Source organism: Pseudonaja textilis, chromosome 1 (assembly GCF_049901715.1).
Source record: "Pseudonaja textilis isolate UNSWEBS1 chromosome 1, rPseTex1.2, whole genome shotgun sequence".
In the NCBI taxonomy this organism is placed as follows: domain Eukaryota; kingdom Metazoa; phylum Chordata; class Lepidosauria; order Squamata; family Elapidae; genus Pseudonaja; species Pseudonaja textilis.
The window spans coordinates 267,279,386-267,302,846 of NC_141990.1; the positions used below are offsets into that span (position 1 = coordinate 267,279,386).

Here is a 23,461-nt window from a genome sequence, read left to right on the forward strand (position 1 = left end):
CACCCTAGCTGAATTACTGTCACTCAATGAGGAATGAAATTTCACTTTACCTATCTTATATAACCTATTTTACCACCACTTCATGGGGTATACAACTAGCTTCCAGTAACTCCTAGATAGCAATGAAGGGATCAAAAAAAAATCTCTAATTGATTGCTGCCATCTTGTGTTCATCCAGATTTTTTCAGTCAAGTTTTGGCAAATGTACTCATTTAGCAATAATGTGAAGTGGAATCCTTGGTGCTCTCTGAGCTTGTTTGTTTTCTTGCAGATGTTTCATTATTCAGTAGTAACATCTTCAGTGCTAGAAGAGTGTGAGGTTTGCTTTTTATTTATATACAATAACTTGTCCTGTCTATGTTGGTGGGGATGTAGATTTCTCCTTGGTAGTTCCTTGTTTAGGATGTTGTTTCCTGCTTGATTGTCTGGTGTTGCTTCTGGTATCAATCCCTACTTACCTGGGTGTTGATTCATGGCAAGGAGGTGTTCTTATCTTTTTGTTTCTAGTTTTTTAATTGTATTTTTTAAAAGTTGTCTATATATGGTTTATCACTATGATTCTGTTCGAGACAGAATTACTGTCCATCATCAAATCTGCAATGAAGGTGACTGTCGGAGGAGCGAGACCGCGTGGTAGACCTAAGCAACGTTGGATGGACACGATCAAGGCCGATCTAGAGATCGCGAAGGCAGACCCGACGTATGTGGTAGACAGAGAGGTGTGGAAGCAGTACTCAAGGACATTAGCGGACCTCGCCAGAGCGCGAGACAAACGCTGAAGAAAAAGAAGAAAAGAAGACTATGATTCTGTTCATGTTGATCTGTCTGAATACCAAGCTTTTGGGAATTCCCTAATTTAGCTCGGTCTAGTATGCGCAATTTCCCACCTGAAACTATAGTTAAGTCTGTCCAAATTAAGGCATTTTATTGTGTCTTCTAATTGCTAGTTGATGTTCATGGATGTGTTCTGTTAGTCTTCTGCTTGTCTGTCCTAGAGAGTGGCTGTTATAGTCCTCACACTGTGTATTGTAGATGAACCCTGTTTTTTCTTCTTGGGCTAGTGGGTCTTTTGGTTTACTTAAGATATTTTGGAGAACTTTAGTTTATATACTACAGTGATGGCATGTGGTTGCAATAGTCTGTTGGTTCCTTCTGAAGTATGGGGAGTGCTATCCTTTTCATAGCTTACGATGGTTGCGCTGTAATAGGTTGAGTGATCAGGAAATTTTTTTATAAACTTACGTGGATATTCATTTTGTTAGAAGATGTTGTATAGGTGGTGTTTCCTTTTTTGATATTCTGGATAATTGCAGTGCATTTGTGCTCATCTGAATAATAGCAATAGCACTTAGGCTTATATAACGCTTTACAGTACTTTACAGTCCTCTCTAAGTGTTTACAGAGTCAGCATATTGCCCCCAACAATTTGAACCCAGAAAGATGGAAGGCTGAGTCAACCTTGAGATCTGAACTGCCAAATTGCAGGCAGCTGGCAGTCAGCAGAAGTAGCCTGCAGTACTGCATTCTAACCACTGCGCCACCAGGGCTCATAATGCTCTTACACAGCTTCTTTTGTTGGTATTTGGAAGTGGAACACTTGGTTAGTATCGGTAGGTTTTTTGATAAAGTTGTGCTTCTAATTTGCTGCCGTTTCCTCTGCTGATGAGGATATCTATGAAGGGGAGCGTGTTGTTGTCTTCTTCTTCCCTTGTGACTTTTATTCCTTTGAAGACATTCTTTCATATTTCTTCTCTAGTTGTTCCTTTTTTATTGACAAAGGTGTCATCTACAAAACAGATCCATACTTTGGGTTGTATGCATGAGAGTGCAATATTTTCTAGCCACTGCACTACAGTCTCTCCTAGAAATCCTGAGAGTAATGATCCCATGGGTGTCCCTCAGATTTGTTGAATGCATGTAGTAAGATAAAGCTGGATGGGACCCATGATGTATGATTCTGAGTATTTTGAACTTAGTGTATTTAGTTAGGTTGGCTATATTGTATAGTACAGTTACCATGGATTCTTTTGCTAGTTCTTGGTTTATGGATGTAAAGTGTTGTGACATTGAAGGAAACCATAATTTCATCTATTATTAGTTTTTTTTTTAAATTCTCTGGAGGCACTGTGGTAGGCAGTTGATATAATATTTTCTCCCCACTGTGAGATGTCTAAACTTTTTTTCTAAGTTCTTTACCTATATATTGGGATCCCTGGTTGGTCCAGCAGGGATCAAAGCCAGGACCCACAGCAGACAAAAAATCAAGCAGTAAACAACAGCCTAATCAAGGAACTAGCCAAGCTGAAAAGAACACTCCCACCAACAATGGCAGGACAAACTTTCTGTATATAATCAGAAAGTAAATCCCATAGCACTGAAGATGTTACCTAGCTGGGTAATGAAATGTTTTCAAGGAAACAACCAAGGTCGGAGAGCACCAAGAACTCCACAGTTCAACCCTGGGCTATAAATATTGTCTTCTATTGGTAGAAGTGAAGTTTCACTTATAACAGTTCCCAGACATGAATAAATTTTATAGCAGGATAAGAATAATTGATGCCTTTCCCCATACCTATTGTGAAGACTTTTTAAAAGCTCCACTATGTAAGTTACAGATCATTATACAGCTTTGAAGCAAAAGGGAATTTAAACAAATCTGTGCTTCTCCTGGCCCCTTGAGATCAAGACATACATATTGCTTTTAATTCTAAACTCTGAACTGTCAGTTTATGGTTTTGGCCTATGAAGGCTGATTACAGTAACTGGTTCATTCTAAATTAGCCAAAAAGCTTGATACTACTAACAAGAAACAACTTGAATACGAATCCTAAAAATCACTTCTGCTGTTCTTTTCATTTCTATGTGCTAATTGATAGTATGCTTCTGTCAAGAATATTTTATTTGGAGTATTTTTAATTTTGATTATAAATGATCTTTTAAGTATTTGGATTTCTAATTAAATCTCATTGTACTATCTTCTATTTCATACATCTAAACACGACTCTTAGCATTTTATTTTCTAAGAATTAATTTCTTACATTTGTGCAATTATTTCTAAAGACAACCATCTTCACTTCTAAATTAACTCTGATTTGTACTCCTTTCTATATTTGCCTATGGTTTAGCAAGAAGAATGAAATATTACTTTGATTTTTAGAGAAGAATCTGGAGAAGTATCACCATTTGGAATTTTAAAAAAAATCTCGTCTCAATAAAAATGAACCACCATTGTGAAATAGGAGCTGAACTTTTTCCCTTTAGTTTTACAGATTTGTCCTATAATTTATCATCTAATTTCAAGGACAAGAGAAAACCTAATCTATACCATACCATTTCACTTAATACTATGTCAGTGAAATCCATACAGGCTTCATGACTTAACTGGCCTAGCCAATTGCAACTGAAGAATCTGACTGCTGCTTCGGGCTTAATAGAAGTTTATGAGTTGAGATGGGAAGCTCTAGAGAATAGCATTGCAAGGAACGGTTTTTAAAAATAAGCCTGAATCTCATCGTGGTTGTTGACCTTGAATAAATGACGGCTTCTACTAACCATTCTGCATAGGTTTTCCACAGAAATACCTATTAAAGAAGGGGCCCAGTATTTAAAACCTAACAAGCAGGGGTGGGATTCAAATTTTTAACAACTGGTTCTGTGGGCGTGGCTTAGTTGGTGGGTGTGGCTTGGTGGTCATGTGACTGGGTGGGCGTGGCTTGGTGGTCATGTTATTGGCTGTGCATGGCCAGCTCAATATCACTCACATCGAGGCACGCATCACCTAGCCTAGCCTCTCCTGGCTGTGGGGATGCTGCAACAGTCGTAAGTGTGAAAAATGATCATAAATCACTTTTTTCAGTGCCATTGTAACTTTGAATGGTCACTCCACACAAGCAAAGTACCAGCAAAGGAGGGAAAAAACCCCAGAGATGTTCCTGAGACAGGAAGTCTAGGCCTGCCAAGAATGTAATAAGGGTTAATGGAGAGGCAGTTTCTGTAAGCAACACCAGAATGTTTCCTTCCTGCCTTCCTTACAGGATTAGGCCAGTAATTTCTTCTAACAACCGGTTCTCCGAACAGCTTAGAATGTTAACAACAGGTTCTAGCAAATAGGTGCGAACTGGTAGAATCCCACCCCTGCTAACAAGTATACTGAATAAACAGAATTCGGAATTGGTAATGATACCCTTTTAAATACATTCACTTTTGTAAGGCTATTTAATAGTTGCTTAAGGCAGCAGCAAAAGGCTATTTGAATAGTAACTGTGTTGGACTGTACCTTTAACACAGCAGGAGGAAATTCAGGATGGTACTGCATTTGACGGGGCTATTTTCAAATATGAAATGAAGGCAGGGATGTCACATTTTTGCAGAAAAAAATAGAGGCAGTCCATCTAGTATGTTCCAGATTTTTTTGGACTTCAATTACTATTAGCCTGAACCAGCATAAGCAATGACAAGGAGATTCTTTAGAACATCTGGAAAACATTGGATCTGCTCCTCAGCTGGCAATCTATATCCTTCAAAACAGTTTATTGGGACATTTTTCTGCTTTCTAGCTCTGATATTGAAAAGCTGGGAGGGGGAAACACTCACTGAAGCAAATGACATGAGAAAAGCACCAGGGGTGAGTGTCAATTGTTCTTTGTTACACCTTCCTTTTATTATTATTTTTAAATCCACAGCCTCTGGCATATATGAATAGAATGTACCTATGGAAGGAACTTTCTCTCCAACACTTGCATCTTCTTCGTTTCAAAGCTGATTTTCTCCCCCCTGAGGTTTGGCTTGTGCTCCTTGCAACAAGCGTGGCCTCAAGAATAATAGATTTAAAACATTAAACTCCTGAAGGTCTGAGATCTCTGACTACCATTTGGGCTTCAGCCTATTAAAAGAGTGCTTATCTCTCTTTCCCTTCTAATGTAGTGCATGAATATTTGAAGAATTCTATGAACTAAGATTCAGGAATATAGAAAGGGATTTTAGCTTTTTATTGCGGACAGACATAGCTTACAGAAGCAGGAAAATGGCTTCCTTTGCTATCAGAAATAGCTCAGGCGGGGCAATTCAATTCCAGCTTATAATAGAGCTTATGAGTCCAAGCTTGGTATCTATTAAAAACTGGCACATTCTTCTCGTCACTCATTAGTACATGTCTGTCCCAAAGTCACATCATTAAAGATGTGAGAAGACAAAACTGCACGAGACCCTAACAAGGCATGTAACATTAGCCTAGGGTAAGATGATCCAACATTTCTACAACTCATCAACTTCCTCTTTGGTTGCTTCAATTCCCTTAGGCAGAATGCACACTGTTCACCGTTGGTGTGAGAGGAAGAAGCTTGGCCCTCAGAATCTCTTTAATGATAATGGTGTTTGTGTAATGATGACACACATTTGTAAACTGCCTTGTTATGATGCTTTCTCTGCCATTACCCACTTTCCTGGTATAGTGGACATCTGCTTATGCTAGCTTCTCCTATACGGAAATAGTTTTGACCATGGTACTTCCCAGTGCTAACAGTTTGTTGCTGTTGTACTAATTCATACGGTTGTTATTGTTGCTATTATAATGTTTTTTAAAAAAAAATCTTTTTAATGATGAATAGATGAGGTAAGTAAACCTCTTGGAGCCATTTATAGTTTGGAATGGTGAATAACCCAGTAAATTAAAAACTGGCTCTATTGGGAAGGCACTACCAGTGCTTACATATTTGTTACTGTAATTTTAATGCTTAAAAGTAATATATTATTTATTAAAGTTATTTTAACATCAATAAACTGCTGAAAGCCCACTAGGATTGGGTGGATGATAAACTGCACAAGCAAGCAAACAACCAAATCAAACCACTTCTAACCTCCGGTTCCCTGATTCCAGTGAAACACCATCTCAGTGGAATGCATAATATATAAAACACTTTTCAAATAGCATCAGCGCTTTCTCGTGATTAAAACGGCTTAAAACTCACATTAATGTGAATTGTTGGTAGATGTACAGAGATCACATGAACATTTCCAAGTAGCCATGATGTGGGCTGCTTGTAGTGGAGTGTTGGGATGAAAAAAAAAAGAGAAATTTGGAGTATAAAAGGATTTCAGAAAAAAACGATGAAAGTTTACAAATAAGGAATCATCAGAGGAATCTAATTTGGGTTCTGAAAACCCAGCAAAGAATGGCTGGTAACAAACTTTCCAGCTCAAAAAGTAACTTTGGAACAATTGTTCTGTTTTGCCCCTTGAATGAAGTATAGTCTGGAATAAAACATAAAGTTAATGACAGAAGCAATAGCAGTATGCTGCTATTACGAATACTTAAGAGCTGTCATTTTCTTTGTTTTTCAAGAGTGTTAACTCCATAGTTCTGAAGCATAGTTCTGTTATACCATTTTTCCTTGAAAAAACTAAAATAGAAAAACTAAATAGTCTGAATATTTTGTACAATGCATATTATGAAGCATTCTTTACTGATCTACTTTTAATTTCTAAGCATTGTTATAGGCATCTTTTTAATGAGCTTTATTTGTTTTTGTATTTTGTGAAGAAGAATAGAAAATATATGAAAGTCCACTAGATCTTTGTTAATGCGACCCATTAGAGAGAAGAACTGTTGTGTAAAGATTCTTGAAACATCCAAGGTCAGACACAAAATCTCTGGGATGCATAAGTGGGTTAACAAACAAAGCAAAGGCAGCTGAAGACAGATTTCCCCAGGTTTGTGGTCCTCCAGGCTTGTGGTTCTCAGACTTCTAGAATTTGCAGCCAGCACGGGTCTTCTGGTGAGTGGTTCAACACATTTGGAAGGCAGAAAATTAAGGTAGATTTCCTCAAAGCATGCTTTGACTTCCATCTTGGAAATTCTTTAGTGCTGACATGCCTGTATGTCCGGAATGGAACAACTCACCCCAGCGATCTTGCCACAGCCGATTGTGGGACAATTCAATATGGGATAACTGAAGAGTAGAATGGCAGCTAACTCCAGCTAACTTGGGGATGTCTGACTTGAGCAGGTTCAGACTTAAAGCAAGACAAGGTCTGCTGAAATTCATTTGTTCTTCTCTTGGGTTGAATTGTCCATGTTGAGTTGGCTGTGGGGAGTTGTCCCTCAGTGAGTTGTCCAGGGTGAGTCGGCTGGGATGAGATGGCCAGGGAGACTTGTCTTAGACCCTGTATGTCTTTGCTGAAATACTGAGAAAGTACTTCCTAACATGAGTTCTATGAAGTTGTACTATAAAGTATTTGGTCTATTTGGAGATTCCTTTTTTGGCAGGGAATTAATTGCAAACATTCTTGGCTGTTACTGTTGGCAGCACTTGTTAAATCTGACTCCAGTATGTACATGTCTATATCCATATATTTTTATATAAAAATAATCAGTAGGTAATATTAATTACAAAGCTGTAATTAATGAAGAGAATTTTAAAAAGACAGGAATCATTCTGCAAAGTTGGGGAGGAGCAAGCTGAAGAGGCAACCATGCAGTCTAACATATTCTTCTGAGAAAAGGACTTTCCATCTTCATATAAGAAAATGAGACATGATTACATCAAAAATATGACCAAAAAGGAACACGGGGGAGAAAGGAGAGCGAGTAGAAAGGGAAGGATCCAAACGCATGAAAGTTCAAATAGCCTGTAAGGCACAAGCACTGCATAAAAGGAGGATCGTAAAGCTAAGCTCAAAAATGCAGAGAGATGGGACCGAAACAGGGCGAGAGCGAGAATATAGGAGGGAAAAGAGTAACACTTGGTCTGTGTAAAAATCAAAGAGAAAAAGGCAGAAGAAAAAAAGGTTGTTTTTGAAATCTGCATTTGCTTGGTTTCTTTTTTTTTTTTTTTTTAAAAAAAGGGATCTCACACCTGATATTCCTCGTTCCATCCATTTCGGTTCACCAAGGACAATGAAGAAAGCCTCCTGCCTTTCGTATTCCTCCTCATCTACTATTTTAACCCTTATGGTCTTCCTGTAGGGACAACAAGAAAAAGATGGGTGTACAGTGGGTAGCCTGGTTGGGAACAAATTCAGCAGCAGCAGTCAACACTACTACTACCCCTACCGCCAACACCTTCTCACATGCAGCCTGCTTCTGCCATTGTCTTGGTGGTCTTTCACTTGCTTTCTAGGACATATCAGTTGGAGCTGATCTTTAGATGAATTAGAGAACATTAGAGGAAGGAAGGAAGGGAGGAAGGAGGAAAGGAGGGAAAGGCAAAGAGTGAGGAAGAGGAACCTGGTCTATAGTGATGGTTAGTGGAAGGTGACCTCTGCAGCACATTTAGTCAAATGTCACATGGTAATAACAGTTCATCAACTGGCTGAACTATGGCTAATCCAGAACAGCCTACAGGTAGAGATGGGACAAGCATCTTTAGCATAGTGGATAAAAAGCCAATTTTTCTCTGTCTTGAACAGTGGGTGGAGAGTGCAATAAGACAGAATTAAAATATCCTTTTAACATACAGGCACACACATGCACAAACTCAGGCACAAAACAGCCAGGACTTTCCCATCTGGATCTTTTTCTCTGCAAAGGCAATTTGGTTTTTTTCCCCCCATACCTGATACAGTAATTTTCTTTACTGAGAATTGATAATTCATTTTGGCTGACGGAACTGCTCAGTGCTTATGAAATTCAATGTTATAAGGGTATGGGCAACATATAATACAACCTATGCGAGTATCATGCAATGACACAAAAGACACCCTTATAAAAATGAAGTTGAAATTCTATACCCATTTAGCTAGGAGTAAATCCTATTAAACTCAGCAGCGTTCACTTTTACATCAACATGCTTCAGAATCGCTCAGACGCTTTATTTCTTCTTCTTTTCTTACCTATTTTTTTAGTATATGAACATGAAGAATGACAAAGAATGAATACTAATGGTTTCCCATTTTCCTTAGAAGTTATCTATTTATATTAATTGAGTTTCTGATTGAAACCCTGGACCACTTCTAACAATCTCTGTTGTTATTTTCTCAAGGAATCCTAATTATTTCCTTCAATTTGTAGAAAGTGCTAGATCCTGATATATGCCTGTAGCCTCAAAATGTTGAGAATAGAAATAAAACATTGAATTAGCTTTTTCAGCCAAGCAAGAATCTGTATTAGCCACAACTCTCTCATATAACCTCCAGAATAGTGAGAAATCTTGAATGTATTTTTAGGATTGTGATTCTTAGTTTTCACATTAAGTCACATGTTTAGATTGATTGGAGCCATTTTTTGATCAAATTACAGACAATGAAGAAGCATTTAAGGGAAAGAGATTTTGGCAAAAAACAAAAACCCAAAACTGTATGCATTCTACACATCTAGTCTTCTGCTCACAGGCTGTTCACAGTAGCCTCCGTATCAATTGGCCATACAGACATCAGGCTAATATCAAAATAAATGTGTGATTCTGAAGGAGCATTCTTGGGTGGTTCAATGAAAAAACATTTTTTGTTCCAACACTTTATGCAAAATGTCATAGACTAAATTAGCCTTTGAATTAATCATACAATTTGTAGAGTTGCAAAAAGTAGGCTGAGGACAGGCCATTTAGAGACAAGCAAGCGTGTTTATACACATGAGTATAAAAGGGTTTGCAATATTGATCAGCACATGTGGGAAGACTAATTTCAAATCTCTGTTCAACTATATATATATATATATACACACACCCCGTTATTGGAGGAACTGAGCCAAGTCATTATCTCTCTGCCAACTCTATCGCTAAATAAATAGCTTTTAATTAGAGGAAATATTTAGTCCCCTTCCATGGTACATTGAACCGGCATGGATTTGAAGTTAAAATGCTAAATGATTTTATCAGAAGACAAGAATGATATTTTTAGTATGTTGGCCCATTGATTCATAAAACATCTTGTTTTGTACAAAAAAATGAATAACCATTTTCTTTTGCAAGCCAAGAAACTATTATTAGTATGCAGATCTTGGGACAATGATAGGTATGCTAAAAGCACGCTGAGCTGGAAGGCTCCCAATATGCATATAAGTTTGTATTGTGCTGCAAAGTTGAGCTCTATGGCCTATTTCTATAGTGTTGAAGATGGATTTGAAAACCCCAATGCCCCATTACTTCATTGACATCCTTCAGTCAAATCAGCACACACCCACATACACACGCCCACACACACGCACTGCATTATCAGGTAAACAAAGCACACCATCTTGCTAACTTCCATCAGTACCATGTGACGGGTTGTGCAGATACAGCGGTGTTAAGGATAGAGCAATTGGAAAATTAAAAAAAGAGGCCATTGATAGCGAGAAAAGAAAGGTAGGAAAGAAGAAAAAGAGGAAAGAAGAGTGTTAATGTTAGTTGGGAGAGCCAGTACTACACCTTTCTGTAAACTCATATCCATCATTCGAGGACCCATCAACTCAATGAAGAAAGTCTTGTTTTTTTCATACTCCTCCTCATCAATTACCTTGATGTGAATAGTTTTGCTGTGAATGGAAAAATAATAAATGTCATAATGGGAAGAAAGGGGTGAGCAAGCTGGGCAAAAGAGGGAGAAAAGAGAGAATTTAAATGGTCAAAGCTTACTCACCCATTATGGAAAAAAACCCCAAAGAATTTTAATGTTTATATCCTGTCTGGCTAATCTGGAAGAGCATTTGCATAGACAATGGAAACAGATCATTAAAAAAATATTCCAGCAATAGCATCTCAGATATCCAGTCATATCTATAATTCTATTGACAGTTTTCACATTTAATTAAAAACAGAAATACATGTCTGTTGCTGTAATTTATGCAATGTATAGTGTACGTTTAAGGTGTTCTTAAGTAATTTGATGCAGCTTTAAGCATTTTCGCTTTACTAGAATATTAAAAAGCATATTATCTATCATCTATCTATCATCTAAAAAAGAGCCTTGGTGGCGCAGTGGTTACTGGTTGCTGCAAGCTACTCCCACTGCAATTTGGCAGATCGAATCTCACCAGGCTCAAGGTTGATTCAGCCTTCCATCCTTCCGAGGTGGGTAAAATGAGGACCCAGATTGTTGTGGGCAATATGCTGACTATGTAAACCTCTTTGAGAGGGCTATAAAGCACTATAAAGCGGTATATAAGTCTAAGGGCTATTGCTATTGCTATTGCATCTATCTATCTATCTATCTATCTATCTATCTATCTATCTATCTATCTATCTATCTATCTATCTATCTATCTATCTATCTTCTAATCCCTCATCTTAATCTATTTTCCCCCTTAATAACTGAAAAGTTGAGATATGTATGCCACAATGATTGTGAGAGAACAATTTCCCAACCTACCCAACAAAAATCGTTCTGTTTGTTTTTCAAAAGAAGCCTCCAGGAGCCATTCTAACATGGAAGAGAAAACTAAAATACCTCCTTCCTATCTTCTACAGTCCCAGTGCTGGTCAGCTTTCCACAATGGCTGCTATTTACAGAATAAAATAAATAAATATTTGCACAATGCACTAAGCCATAATCTGGGTTGGGTTTACTGTGGTATATATACTCACCCATTAAGATGTGTTAACTGTGATTCATGACCAGCATTGATGATTTTACCTAGTTTTGGAAATGAAACAGTTGCAAAAAAAACAACCAAGCTCAGAGAGTATCAAGGACCGCTTACTGGCTTATTAATGGCTTGCTATTTAGTGTGAAATGAGCCACTATACTCTTGGCTTGGAAAGATATCTGCCTCAGGCATCCCAGTGGCATTTTGTGGTATACAAACCACATCTGTGCACAGATATTCAGTAGCAAAGCCATCAATGTTTGTGGATGCTATTTTTTTTTACCTTATCTATATATAGTAGTTTCATATACTACAGACTCCATAAGGATTCCCAGCTTTGTTTACAAAGTCGCATGAACTTAGTCAACAAACAAAAATAAATACATGAGTATAAATATAATATCAATCCACTTTGGTGTCCTCAACCTTATGATTCCTTGACAGAAATGAATTACCAAGTACGAGCTGTGTTGGTGCAGTGGCTAGAATGCAGTACTGCAGGCTACTTCGGCTGACTGCCGGCTGCCACAATTTGGAAGTTCGAGTCTCACCCGCTCAAGGTTGACTCAGCCTTCCATCCTTCCAAGGTCAGTAAAATGAGGACCCAGATTGTTGGAGGCGATATGCCAACTCTGTAAAGCGTTTGGAGAGGGTTGTAAAGCACTGTGAAGCAGCATATAAGTCTAAGTGCTATTGCTATTGCTATTCCATAAAGTTAAACAAATGGTTTGGTATGAATTCAAGCCACCAAATGCCATGATTTGTTTGACTTTCATACTTCCTGAAAATCAAGATACATTATTAGAGTATGGTTAAATATACTGCATAAACATATCCCTGTAAAGTGTTTTGGTGGAGTAGTTCATGATTATCTACTTCATCCTCCACATTGATTATATTTCCTATTAGTTTCCCAAACAAGTTTCTAACTAGGTCCAGATTTGTTTACTTTGTTCAGCAAATCAGCAAAGCCTGGTTTAATGCTTATAACAGTTTACTGCCTTCAAAAGCTATCAGACAATGAAGGCTAATTACGATAAAGATGCATTTATGTATTAGAGTATCAGCATAATTTCAAACTGTCTATTTCCCCCCTAATTATGGCATTATTTTAACTCGATGTTCTTTCTTTGAAAATAACAAAACTAAATAATCTAGACCGTGGGTGTCAAACTCGTGACAACATGTTGTCATGTGATGTATCACAACTTTTGCCCCTTTGCTAAACCGGGGGTGGGCATGGCCAGTGCATGACACATATGGCCTGTGGGCTGCAAATTTGACATCCCTGATCTAGACTATTAGATTAATCTACCATTCCTTATATGTTGGAGTTATACTACTAAGAATTCTTAGCAGCACAGCCTTTTCTGTTTCAGTATATCAGTAAGTTGGAGCAGGCTGGCTTACATAGTAATATCATGTTTTGAACTTCTCAGATAAGCATTTAAAAATTCATTCACTCATTACCTTTGATGGATGTGGGGTTGGGTTGCCATAAATAGTAACAATTAAAAGGAGACTTTTTATAAATTCCTAGAGATATTATATTCTAGATAGAATTTCTATTTCATTTCTTGGAATAGCAGTCTTATCTCTGTGGGAACACAGCTAGAATTGTTGAGGAAGGGCTTGTTGTCATACTTCAGAGGAATGCAGTGTTTCCAAATTTCCAAATCCCAAAACATCTATTTTGCCAATTCAAAAACCAAAACATCTCTTAGAAACTATAAGGACAGAAACATAGATATAAGATGTCTTCGCCCACTCTGACAATTTTCACCTTCATGCAAGAATAACAACTTTTTAAGCAATTTCAGAATAACAAAAGGTGTATGCTAGAGTAAAAGAAAATGTTGAAAAAAAATATTGTGATGGGGATGGCTAGAAAAACTATTGGCTTTTTATCTGGATCAACACATATTTAAAACCAAAATCCAAGACAGAGAACAAGAGAACGGCAAAGCCCTCCTCCCATATTTAAAAAGGCACTACAGACAAAATCAGCAAGATCCTCCAAAAACACAACATTAAAACAGCATTCTGCACAAACAGAAAAATATCCACCATCCTAAGAAACCCTAAAGACAAAATCGAGTTAGAAAACCAAGGAGTATACGAAATCCCTTGCATTGCCTGCCCCACCACATACATCGGACAAACTAACAGAAGAATAAGTGCACGCATTGAAGAACACAAGAACACAATCAAAAAAGAAGAATCGACCTCTTCCCTGGTCCAAAGCCACAGGACATGAGATTGACTTTAAAAATACCAGAACTATTGCCAAAACCGAACACTTCAACAACAGAATAATCAGAGAAGCCATAGAGATAGAAAAATGCCCACACAGCATGAATAAACGAGATGATACCTCCCACCTACCAGCCATTTGGAAACCTGCCCTCATTAACAAACGAGTACCTAACATGAAGAATGACACCAGACTCACACCCACGAGGGCCAAACAAGATGCTACCACCACACTTCCACATAGAAAGCAGACTCACACCCACACAGAAGATGAGACATGACCATGGACCAGAAGCTGTACCGCAGCTGCATCACTACCCACTTCAAACCCCTCCGACCCATACATGAAGTGAACTGACGCCCACCATGAAGATGTGGCACGACCACGAACGCGAAGCCAAACAACAGGATCACAGCTCACCAGCTCAAATCCCCCGGGAACTAAGACTAACCTGAACACAACTAAGCCCCCACCTGAACAGAACACACCCCCAGCCAATCAGAACACAGCCAACCCTCCAACCAATCAGAACACAGCCAAAACCCCAACCAATGAGAACACACCCCTACCCAATCAGAACACAGCCAAGCTCCCACCCAATGAAGTCACACCCCCACTAGCAGTTAAAAGGAAGAAGCAGCTGCAAGCTCACATTACTCTGAGAAGCACAAAGCCGAAGACACAAGCCTGAAGATGATGAATTAGACTTCATCGAAATGTCGCCTAGATACTTCCAATTTTATGTAGGAGAAAACCCAAATAACCAAAGATCCACATACAAACACCCATAAAAACCTCAGAAAACAAGTGTGTGTGTGTGTAAAAAATAATAAACAAAATAATTATTCTATGCAAATTCATCCTAACAACTGGTATTAATTTCATTGTAAATCTTTCACATTTCTTTTCAATAGTATTTTATCAATCTTTAAAAACAGTTAAGATATTTCCCTTCCTTCTTATTTCAACTTCTTTTATCTTATTCCTTTTTCTCATTATTACATTAATTATTAATAAACTTAACATTACATAACAATACAGTTTTATCTTATAGTTTAATCACCTATTTCATTTCTAACTCATTATTTATATTCTACTATAATAACACTATCTTTTGTACCCTTGCAGAATTCTCACTTTTAATTTAGTTTAACAATTTAGTTTAACTGTGTAAGCTAATACCTTTAATCCTTGTACGTTTCCCCTGTTTCTTTATTTCCTGCTTTTGTCCCTTATAACTTCTTTTCCTTTCTATTTCCCCCCTTTTTCTCACCCCCCTTTTTCCTTTCTATTTCCCCCTTTTTCTCACCCCCTTTTTCCTTGCTATTTCCCCCTTTTTCTCACCCCCTTTTTGTCCCCCTTTCTCTCTAACTCTCCCTTCTATAATTGTCTTTTCTGCTTCTCTTTACTGTTGTGTTTCTTTTTCAATCTGTTCTTTTTTTAGTTGTTCCCTTTAATCTTAAGCTTTTAACTCATTTCCCCCCTTTTACCCCACATTGCATTATTTGATTATTAAAGATGACTTCTTTATCCCACTCTTCTTCTTGCTCTTCAAGCATTTCTTGTTTTTCATAGTTCAGAATCTCCATTTCTAAAAATGGAAATACGAAGCCAAAAGATCCTCTTCCCTCTTCTGCATCTTTTTTCTGTTTTTTAAGTTCCATTTTTAATTCCTCAAGGAGTGATGACATTTTAAAACACTTTTAAATAACCACCTGTTTGATTTTAATTAAAAATCCAACACCCAATTTTTTAAAAAATCACCAAGTAATCCAAGGCTATTTCTTCTTGTTCTTTCTTCTATTTTCCTTTTCTGGGGGTTCTGTTATCTTTTAGTAAAGTTTCAGTTACAATGTATCATTTGGAAGTCTTTTCAAAGTTTCACTGTTAATCCCTTCTATTTCCTGGTGGCACTCCATTATTCTTTCCAAGTTCCACTTTTTTTCCTCCACTCTTCTCCTTTTAAGGGCTTTAGAGTATCCAGAAAGTCTTTATTTTCCTTTTAACACTTTAATTTCAGCTTAAAATTGCCTATTAGACTTCTTCTTTTTAACATTCAAAGCTGATTGTAGCTGTCAATGTGAAAATAGAAAAAAGGATTTTTCCCCTCCTTTTCTCTCTTCTTCGCCGCTTTAAAAATCTTCTTTTAAGAGTAACACTCTAAATACTTTTAAATTCAGGGTGCCTTGCTTAGATGTTGTCTCTGCTTAGCCCGGTCTATCCTGCATTCCTCTTTGTCTTCCTCCTGCTCAATCTTGTCCAGTTGGGTTCTTCTTTGAGGTGGCCATTTCTGACCACCGCTGCAACCGCCTTTGGGAAAGGGAGTTTAGACCAGCCGAGGAGGAGAGATGTGGCTCCCCTCTACTCAGCTGGCAATCTCCCCCTCTTCACCACCCCTACTGGGTGGCTTCAGCCCTGAATCCCAAGGATCAGGGTGCTCTGGAGGTGAGCATGGATCGAAACCGCGCACAATTGCAGATTTCAGTCCATTGCCGAAGAAGCCCAAACCGGAAGTCACAAGTTTTTAATCATATTTTAAATTGTGCTTTAATATTTTAAATACATTTTACTTGTTTATAACCCAGTAAGGGAGATGGGTGGCATAAAAATTTAATAAAAAATGAAAATAGATAAATAAATTATACAATTTTAACACAAATAAGAACATATAATTAAAAAACACCTAGACAGAGCTGCATTCATAGTAGATCTCTATTTGTCATGTAAGTCAAGAAGGAAGAGATTCCATCCATGGAGCACCCCAAATGAACAGGACTTTTCTTGCTTCTCTGCATCCTCTACTGCCCTTCTCCCTTCAGAAACTGCTTTTCAAGTGTGCATATCCTACACAGTAGCATTGCTGCCTGAACTGCTTGAGACATTGAGTTGGCAGTGGAGTTTCCAAGATTGATTAATTCTGAGAGAATCTAACTTACCCTCATGTGACTTAGGCCCTCTGAGGGTGACTGATAAATCCTGGCCACCATAAACCTGACCCAAGTTACTGAGAACAGAACAGAACCTCGTGATTATACATTTGACCTGGCTTTTGCCTTGGAACAGTTGTAATGTGATCTGAAGATGGAGGACATCACCATCATTTCTTAATCATAGTTAGATAACTCTTATTTACTTTTGACTTGCTGTTGCTACTGCCTGGAAGTTAGCTTCCAGCTGCAATTCAATATGTTGGTCACTGTCTCTAAATTGCTTTAGGTCTGGGCAAAGATCTCCCCTATATCATTTCTATTCACTCTATATGTTTTAACAGGATGGGAACACTTTAGGTCCCATCCTTTAAATAATGTCATCTAATGAGTCTTAGGAAGCAGGAAGCATACTTTCTCTGTTGGTCTACATGAGGGTAACTTTAGACAATCTTTAAAAACTTGGTTCTCAAACTCTAAGGTTGATGGTGTGATTGCTCAATGTGTATAGTTTGCCTTGGTTTTCAGATGTGTTTTCCCCATTACCTGACTTTTTACTTACTTTTTTCCTTCCTTATTTAAGTATCCTACTCATTTTAATTGTTCACTGTTCATTTTTAGCTGAGATGACTTTATTTAAACGATTAAAGAAAATATTATAGATTAGATTAGATTAGAATTCTTCATTGGCCAAGTGTGATTGGACACACAAGGAATTTGTCTTGGTAATATAATATAATATAATATAATATAATATAATATAATATAATTAATAACATAACATAACATAACATACATAACATAACATAATATATTAACATGTTCTGCTAGCTAATCACTTACTATGAGCAGAATCTATAAGATGGAGATTTAACCCAAAATGGTAATTCCAATTTGAAATGTTTAAGAGATAGTTAAAATAACCAAGCTGTTTTAAAATACTGTGATTATTTCAGCCACATTATCCATCTACATCAAACAACTAATTAGAAAAATACTTATCTGGGCTAGCATTTATCAACTTGCAATACAACAATGCCTCAAATTAACAGGACAAGTCAATCATTTTCCTGTGTAATTGACCTTTCTAAATTATAGCTGAATAGTGTGACTAAAGTCCTCATAATTACCTTATAATTGCAAACTCAGGTGATGATTATGGATAGAAATGGAAGTGAAAAGGGTTACAAAAGGAGGGTTCCTTAGTACGAGGACTGAAAAATAAACCCAACAAAACTGAATGAAATTAAAAAATAGGAAAACAGAAACATGATCTATTGCCACAAGAGTCAAAAGAAAAAGAAAGGGAAAATTGGAAGTGGAGATAGGAATTGCTTTAACCACTTACAACTAATGAGAGTGTATTTGTCCTTAATTGGCAGTAAAGAGGAGGCAACACAAAATTAATAAACAGTGTGATTATGACCATGGCTTCATTGGCAAACATAATGAAGAATATACCTATTAATGGCTATAGTACTCTATAAATTAAAAAATCAAGTTTACCTCTAAATAGCAGCTGTTGGGACACAGAATAAAAGAAGTTATTCAAACAGCATCTGGCTGTTTGTAAAAAAAAAAAAAACCTATGTTAAATAAAGACATGTAATTGTCAGCTGCACTAGGTACTGGAAACCAGAAAATCAGAAATCAACTCCTAACTAGGCTTAATCTACTTTAATTGAGATTGGCTACAATAACAGAATCTGACCATGTTGTACTTCTTCTCTTTCTCATATCTCAGCAAATCTGGGCAGTGTCTTTATTTTGCTTCTCAGGGCTTTAATAAATGTTTCAGTCTCCTTTGCCAAGTAATGGTTCTTGTGCATTTCCTTGAAGGTCATCTTCCATATTCTTTGTAGCAATTGTGCGTTTGCGGAGCAGGGGGAAGGCATATGCCATGCTTCGCCTTTTAATTGAATGCTGGGGTTGCAGTTCTCTTACCATCACCCCTACCACCAAAGCACAAGACTGGTACAAAGGAAACAAAAAATAAATTTGATTCCATTTAATATAAAATGGCTTTTAAAGGTATTAAGGTTTATTAAGTACAATTAATAAAATCACTCCCCTGTATGTATTTCCCCCCCTTTGTATTGTAGTAAAAATTCAAGATAGTGGTATTTATGCATCCCTGGTCTAGAGGAATCTTGGACTGATCTAGCAAAACAATTTCCATAAGTGGAAAACTATAACTGGATCCAAGCTTTCTTTATTATGAAGACTGTTGACAATATGGATTCAGTAGCATTAACAATTATAACTTGGGAATTTAAAGTCTTGGACGTTTTATCTTCCAGAGTGTGCTTCAGCTCTTAAAAGAATATCAAACTGAAATTTTTCATTTGATCACTAGAGGAAAGTACACACAGCCACTTTTTTCTTTTTCATCAGAAAGTGGCTATGTGTACTTTCATCTGGTCATCAAATCGAGTTTTTATCACTAGCACCTGGCAGAACTCACCTAGCAGAATGTGGAGACACAGGAGGTGTGACAATATTCTAGGAAAACGTCAGGTTAACATGAAAACTCTGACAAACACACTCTGATAGAGAAGAACAAAGAGACAAGCTGAGCAATTAATTGTCATAAGGATGTCATGACGATCTTTTGAAGTTAATGAAACTGGAATGGATTAAAGGAGGAATTTATTATTATTATTATTATTATTATTATTATTATTATTATTATTATTATTATTATTATTATTATTATTATTATTATTAACAGTTTGCTTGAAGTTACATTTGCCCTAAAAAAAACTGAAAGGTCCAAAGAGAAGCTGTGGCTTCTTAGTGGCTCCCATTCACAAGTTTCCAATTCATCTACTTCTAAGGCTGGGTCCTTTGTGTTATTTGTCATCCTCCCTCTCTCTCTCCATCTGTCGCTGTTAAATTTCCCCCAAACCGTACACATTCCACCAAAGCTCTAACACGGCAATCAAAAGTATGGAAAGACTCCCTAGAAGTCCGCTGGTATAAGGGATTCAGAAATGATTCATCATAGCTTATCCACATTTCTTTACTCTTTCATCCATGAGGCAGACAAAGCTTATGTCTTGAATGGAATATTGACTCTTTCATTTTCTGATCCTCAGAAATCAAAGTCAAATAATATGGGCTTCCTCTCTTAGCATACAGGAGTAATAATTTTTACAAAGTGGTGAGCAAAATCAAGTTAGTTTGGCCAGGTTGGAAGTGGAAGAGATAGAGAAGAGGTCATAGTAACCTGCGCAACACATTACAGGTAGTCCTCAACTTACAACACTTCATTAAGTGACTATTCAAAATTGCAATGGCACTGAAAAAAGTGCTTAGGATCATTTTTCACACTTACGACTATTGCAGCATCCACATGGTCAGATGGTCAAAATTCAGTTGCTTGGCAACTGACTCTTATTTATGATAGTTGGAGTGTTCTGGGAACCCCTTTTGTGACCTTCTGACAAGCAAAGTCAATGGGGAAGCCAGACTCACTTAACAATCTTGTTACTAGCTTAACAACTGCAGTGATTCACTTTAACAGTTCTGGCAAGAAAGTCTATAGAGTTTTCACTCATCCAGGTGAGAAATGGCAAGAAATGTTGTGAAAGGGGCAAAATTCACTGAATGAAGGTCTCATTTAGCAAGAGAAACTTTGGACTCAATTGTGGTTGTAAGTCGAGGACTATCTGCAGAAAGATGCCATCTGGGATAGCTAAGACTATATATATGCAAGGAAAACAAATATATTCAGTAAGAGAAACAAAAGTATTCCTCTGTCGTGCCTGGCAAGAAGAGAAAGTTATTTTCTTCCCAAACATACCTCACTGAAAGAGTAATGCCTGGAGTCTCTTTCTTGTACCTACACATGATTTTGGACATCACTATATATATTTATGCAACATGTAATGTGAGGGCCTCCTTGTACACTCAGAGAAGGAAGGAAAGAAATGGCAGGAGAAATTAAGAGCCAAACCAGGTCCCAGTTCACGTTACCCATGTCAAAATGGTATCCATCAATATAATCTAGTTATCCTTGTTTGGACAGGATGTCTGGAGTATCCTGATATGGCTTAGCTCATAGTAAAATAATTTCAAGGAATTGGGGATCTGACCATAGATGAAGGGGTTTGGGTGGAAAGAGCATTTAGGTAGTCATTGATTAGTACAAGATGGTCTACAATAAATCACATGACACAAACTAATATCATTTAATAAAATGCCATGCAAATTTTTAGCATGGTTATACATTTAAAATCAAGTAGTGCATTACAAAATGGAAAATGAAGAAGTTGACTCATTCTGGACAGCCTTCTTCTTCTGTAACTGTGTGTTACTGTGTTAACTGTAACCAAGGTTCCTGTTCTGGAGCTGATGTGGTGTGAACGTCTATGTCAGGTTGGACACCCCTGGTCTATGTGTTGCTGTAGATTAGGCTTTAGGGACTGGTTGGCATATGAGGTCAAGAGGTAAGTAGGTCATTTGATGCAATTGCTTCCAAGCAGCCTCTCTTTGATGGCAGATCCTGGGGTGTTTCCTTTAGTGAGGGAATAAATCTGGGAGGTGAAATATGAATAAGCTATAATGAATCACTTCTGAGTCTTTAACCCAGTGGACCACAAAGGAACCTTCTTCCATGCTTTTTGATTGTCATATTAGAGCTTTGGGTTGGATATGTGCTGTTTGAGGAAAATTTAACAGCTACAGATGGAGACAGGGAGGATGTTCCTAATGCCTGGGGGACCGGTGGATGAAGACTAGAAGTAAAATTGATCAAGCAGCATCTGTAAGAGCTCATATTTGAGCTTACACTGTGACAATAAGGGCAGTGAAGCATTCAGGCTTCTCAATCTTATTGCATCACAGGATTGTCATCTAGCAGCCATGATTAAGGTTACACAATCTCTGTGTGAAGGGAGAAAGAGAAAGGTGTAGCTTCCATTTTTGTATAATACTATGCTGACAAAAGTCCCTTGAATGTCCTAGAATCTTGATTCCTGATGGATGGAGTGGTGATGAGAAATTGGGGGAGAATTTTGTATTGTTATGCGGGATTCATTCTGTTGACTCTGATGAAATGGCTCCCAGCCTGAACTATTTTGCTTCTAATCTTGACCTACATCATCTCTAGCTCCAATGTATGAGTGAAGAGAATAGATGAGTTGAACTTGATGAGTTAATGTTTCTTTAAGGAAAGGGTTTATTCTAGCTGCTTCCTTGGATCTGGATCAGAATCAAACATTAAAGGTAAGGCTGCAGTGTGACTTAGAGGAAGCAAATTATTTGGGCCCTGTCCAGATCTGACATTGGATAAAAACCAGCACTGATTACTCTTGGAAAAGCCTTTTAGAGATTTGGATGAAGTATATCCCTAGTGGTTCTATTTTTCATCTCACAGATATTTGATACCATTGATATAATATCCTATTGGGTTGTCTATCGGAGTTGTGGAAGGTTGCCACTGTTTTATTGGGGTTTTTAAAAAAATATAAGCTCCTTCTTTAGGTGGGGAGTCCCAATTAGTAGCAGTGAGGGAGGACAAATCAGCCTGCTGGGTGATTCCTTGTGGTCTTTGTCTTATTCCAGTTTCAAAAATAAAAGCTTTTATAAACTGTGAGTAAACTCCCACTAAATATTGAAAAATCCATATCCTCTGATCATTTGTTTTCTGGACTGGCAGTCATATTGAAATGGCTTCTCACAAAGGGTAGCTTTTTTGAGGAATGACTCATCATCAGGCCTTGTGCAACATTAAAAAAAAAAAAAACAGTTCCAAAGCATACAGTACATATTGCCATGACTGGGGAGATAATGATATATTTTGTATCATATAAATACTAGTCAAGCAACATGGTATCTCAGACTCAGTGAAGGGGACTTGTTAAGTACAAAACCAAGATAGATAAGCAGCAGAGAGAGAGAAAAAACGAGCATTGATGGATGGATGGGTTTTAAAAGAGTGTAATGGGTTTGGGGAAATAAATAATCAGACAAGAAAGAACAAGACAATTTTTAAAAAGAGTAGCAGAAAAGATTTGGGTCTCTCTCCCCTCTCCCTCCAAGTAAACCTGCCTCACGGGACAAAAACTGTTGGGCAGTCCCCTGTCTCCTAGGCAAGGTACGCAGACATGATAGTACTCATTGGCTAGCTAGTCATGTCAGTTTCAGAGAACTCATCAGACTACTCAATCCTCTTGTTTTGTCCAGAGAATGCCAGAGAGATCATTGGTTCTCCAAATTGCCTTTGAAACTCTTTGAAGTGATTTAAAGACACTTGATTCTATTTGATACCTCAAATGGAATCAAAGAGACGGAAGTTGATTAAATGCATTTCAAATTGAATCACTCTTTGCAATTTCACTCAGTATCACCAAAAACCCTCTGGGCTGCTATTAGAATTTTTGCTGTCAACCCCTTGGACCACTACAGCTCTTTCAATGGATATGAGCTGCTGAAGATAATAGTTATAGCTGTCCTTTTGATGACATTCACAAAGGATACTGCAAGTCCGTTTTCATGGGGTTTAATTATTTCTAAGCTCCCCCCCCCTTTTCCCCCTCTTTATGGTTGTGAATATGTTTGCAGGCATTTGTATACTTTGATGAAAAGAGGGCTCAACTATAGAGAGGATAACATGAGGGGGTAATAAGGGACAAAGATGACACCAAGGATAGGAGGCGGGGCAATTAAGACTGTAGTTTTTTTTAGTATTTGGAAAAGCCTTTAATGAAATGTAAATACCAATAGAATAGTATGCCTTATTACAACTCTTACTAAGAAAATGAGGACAGTTCTACA

The 23,461-nt window shown here is 37.5% G+C and overlaps 1 protein-coding gene across 4 annotated transcripts in view; it reads right to left on the minus strand.

Moving 5' to 3' along the window:
- The window catches only part of SLC8A3 (solute carrier family 8 member A3), a 225,764-nt gene that overhangs the window by 32,405 nt on the left and 169,898 nt on the right, over positions 1 to 23,461 (minus strand). For 2 of the 4 annotated variants that reach the window (XM_087921722.1, XM_087921721.1), the window contains exon 3: positions 10,344 to 10,450. In XM_087921722.1, the coding sequence (XP_087777848.1) occupies positions 10,344 to 10,450 (107 nt within the window). Of the gene's footprint in view, positions 1 to 7,853; positions 7,958 to 8,059; positions 8,139 to 10,343; positions 10,451 to 23,461 lie in introns of all 4 variants that reach the window. The other 2 variants (XM_087921724.1, XM_087921723.1) reach the window with 2 other exon arrangements.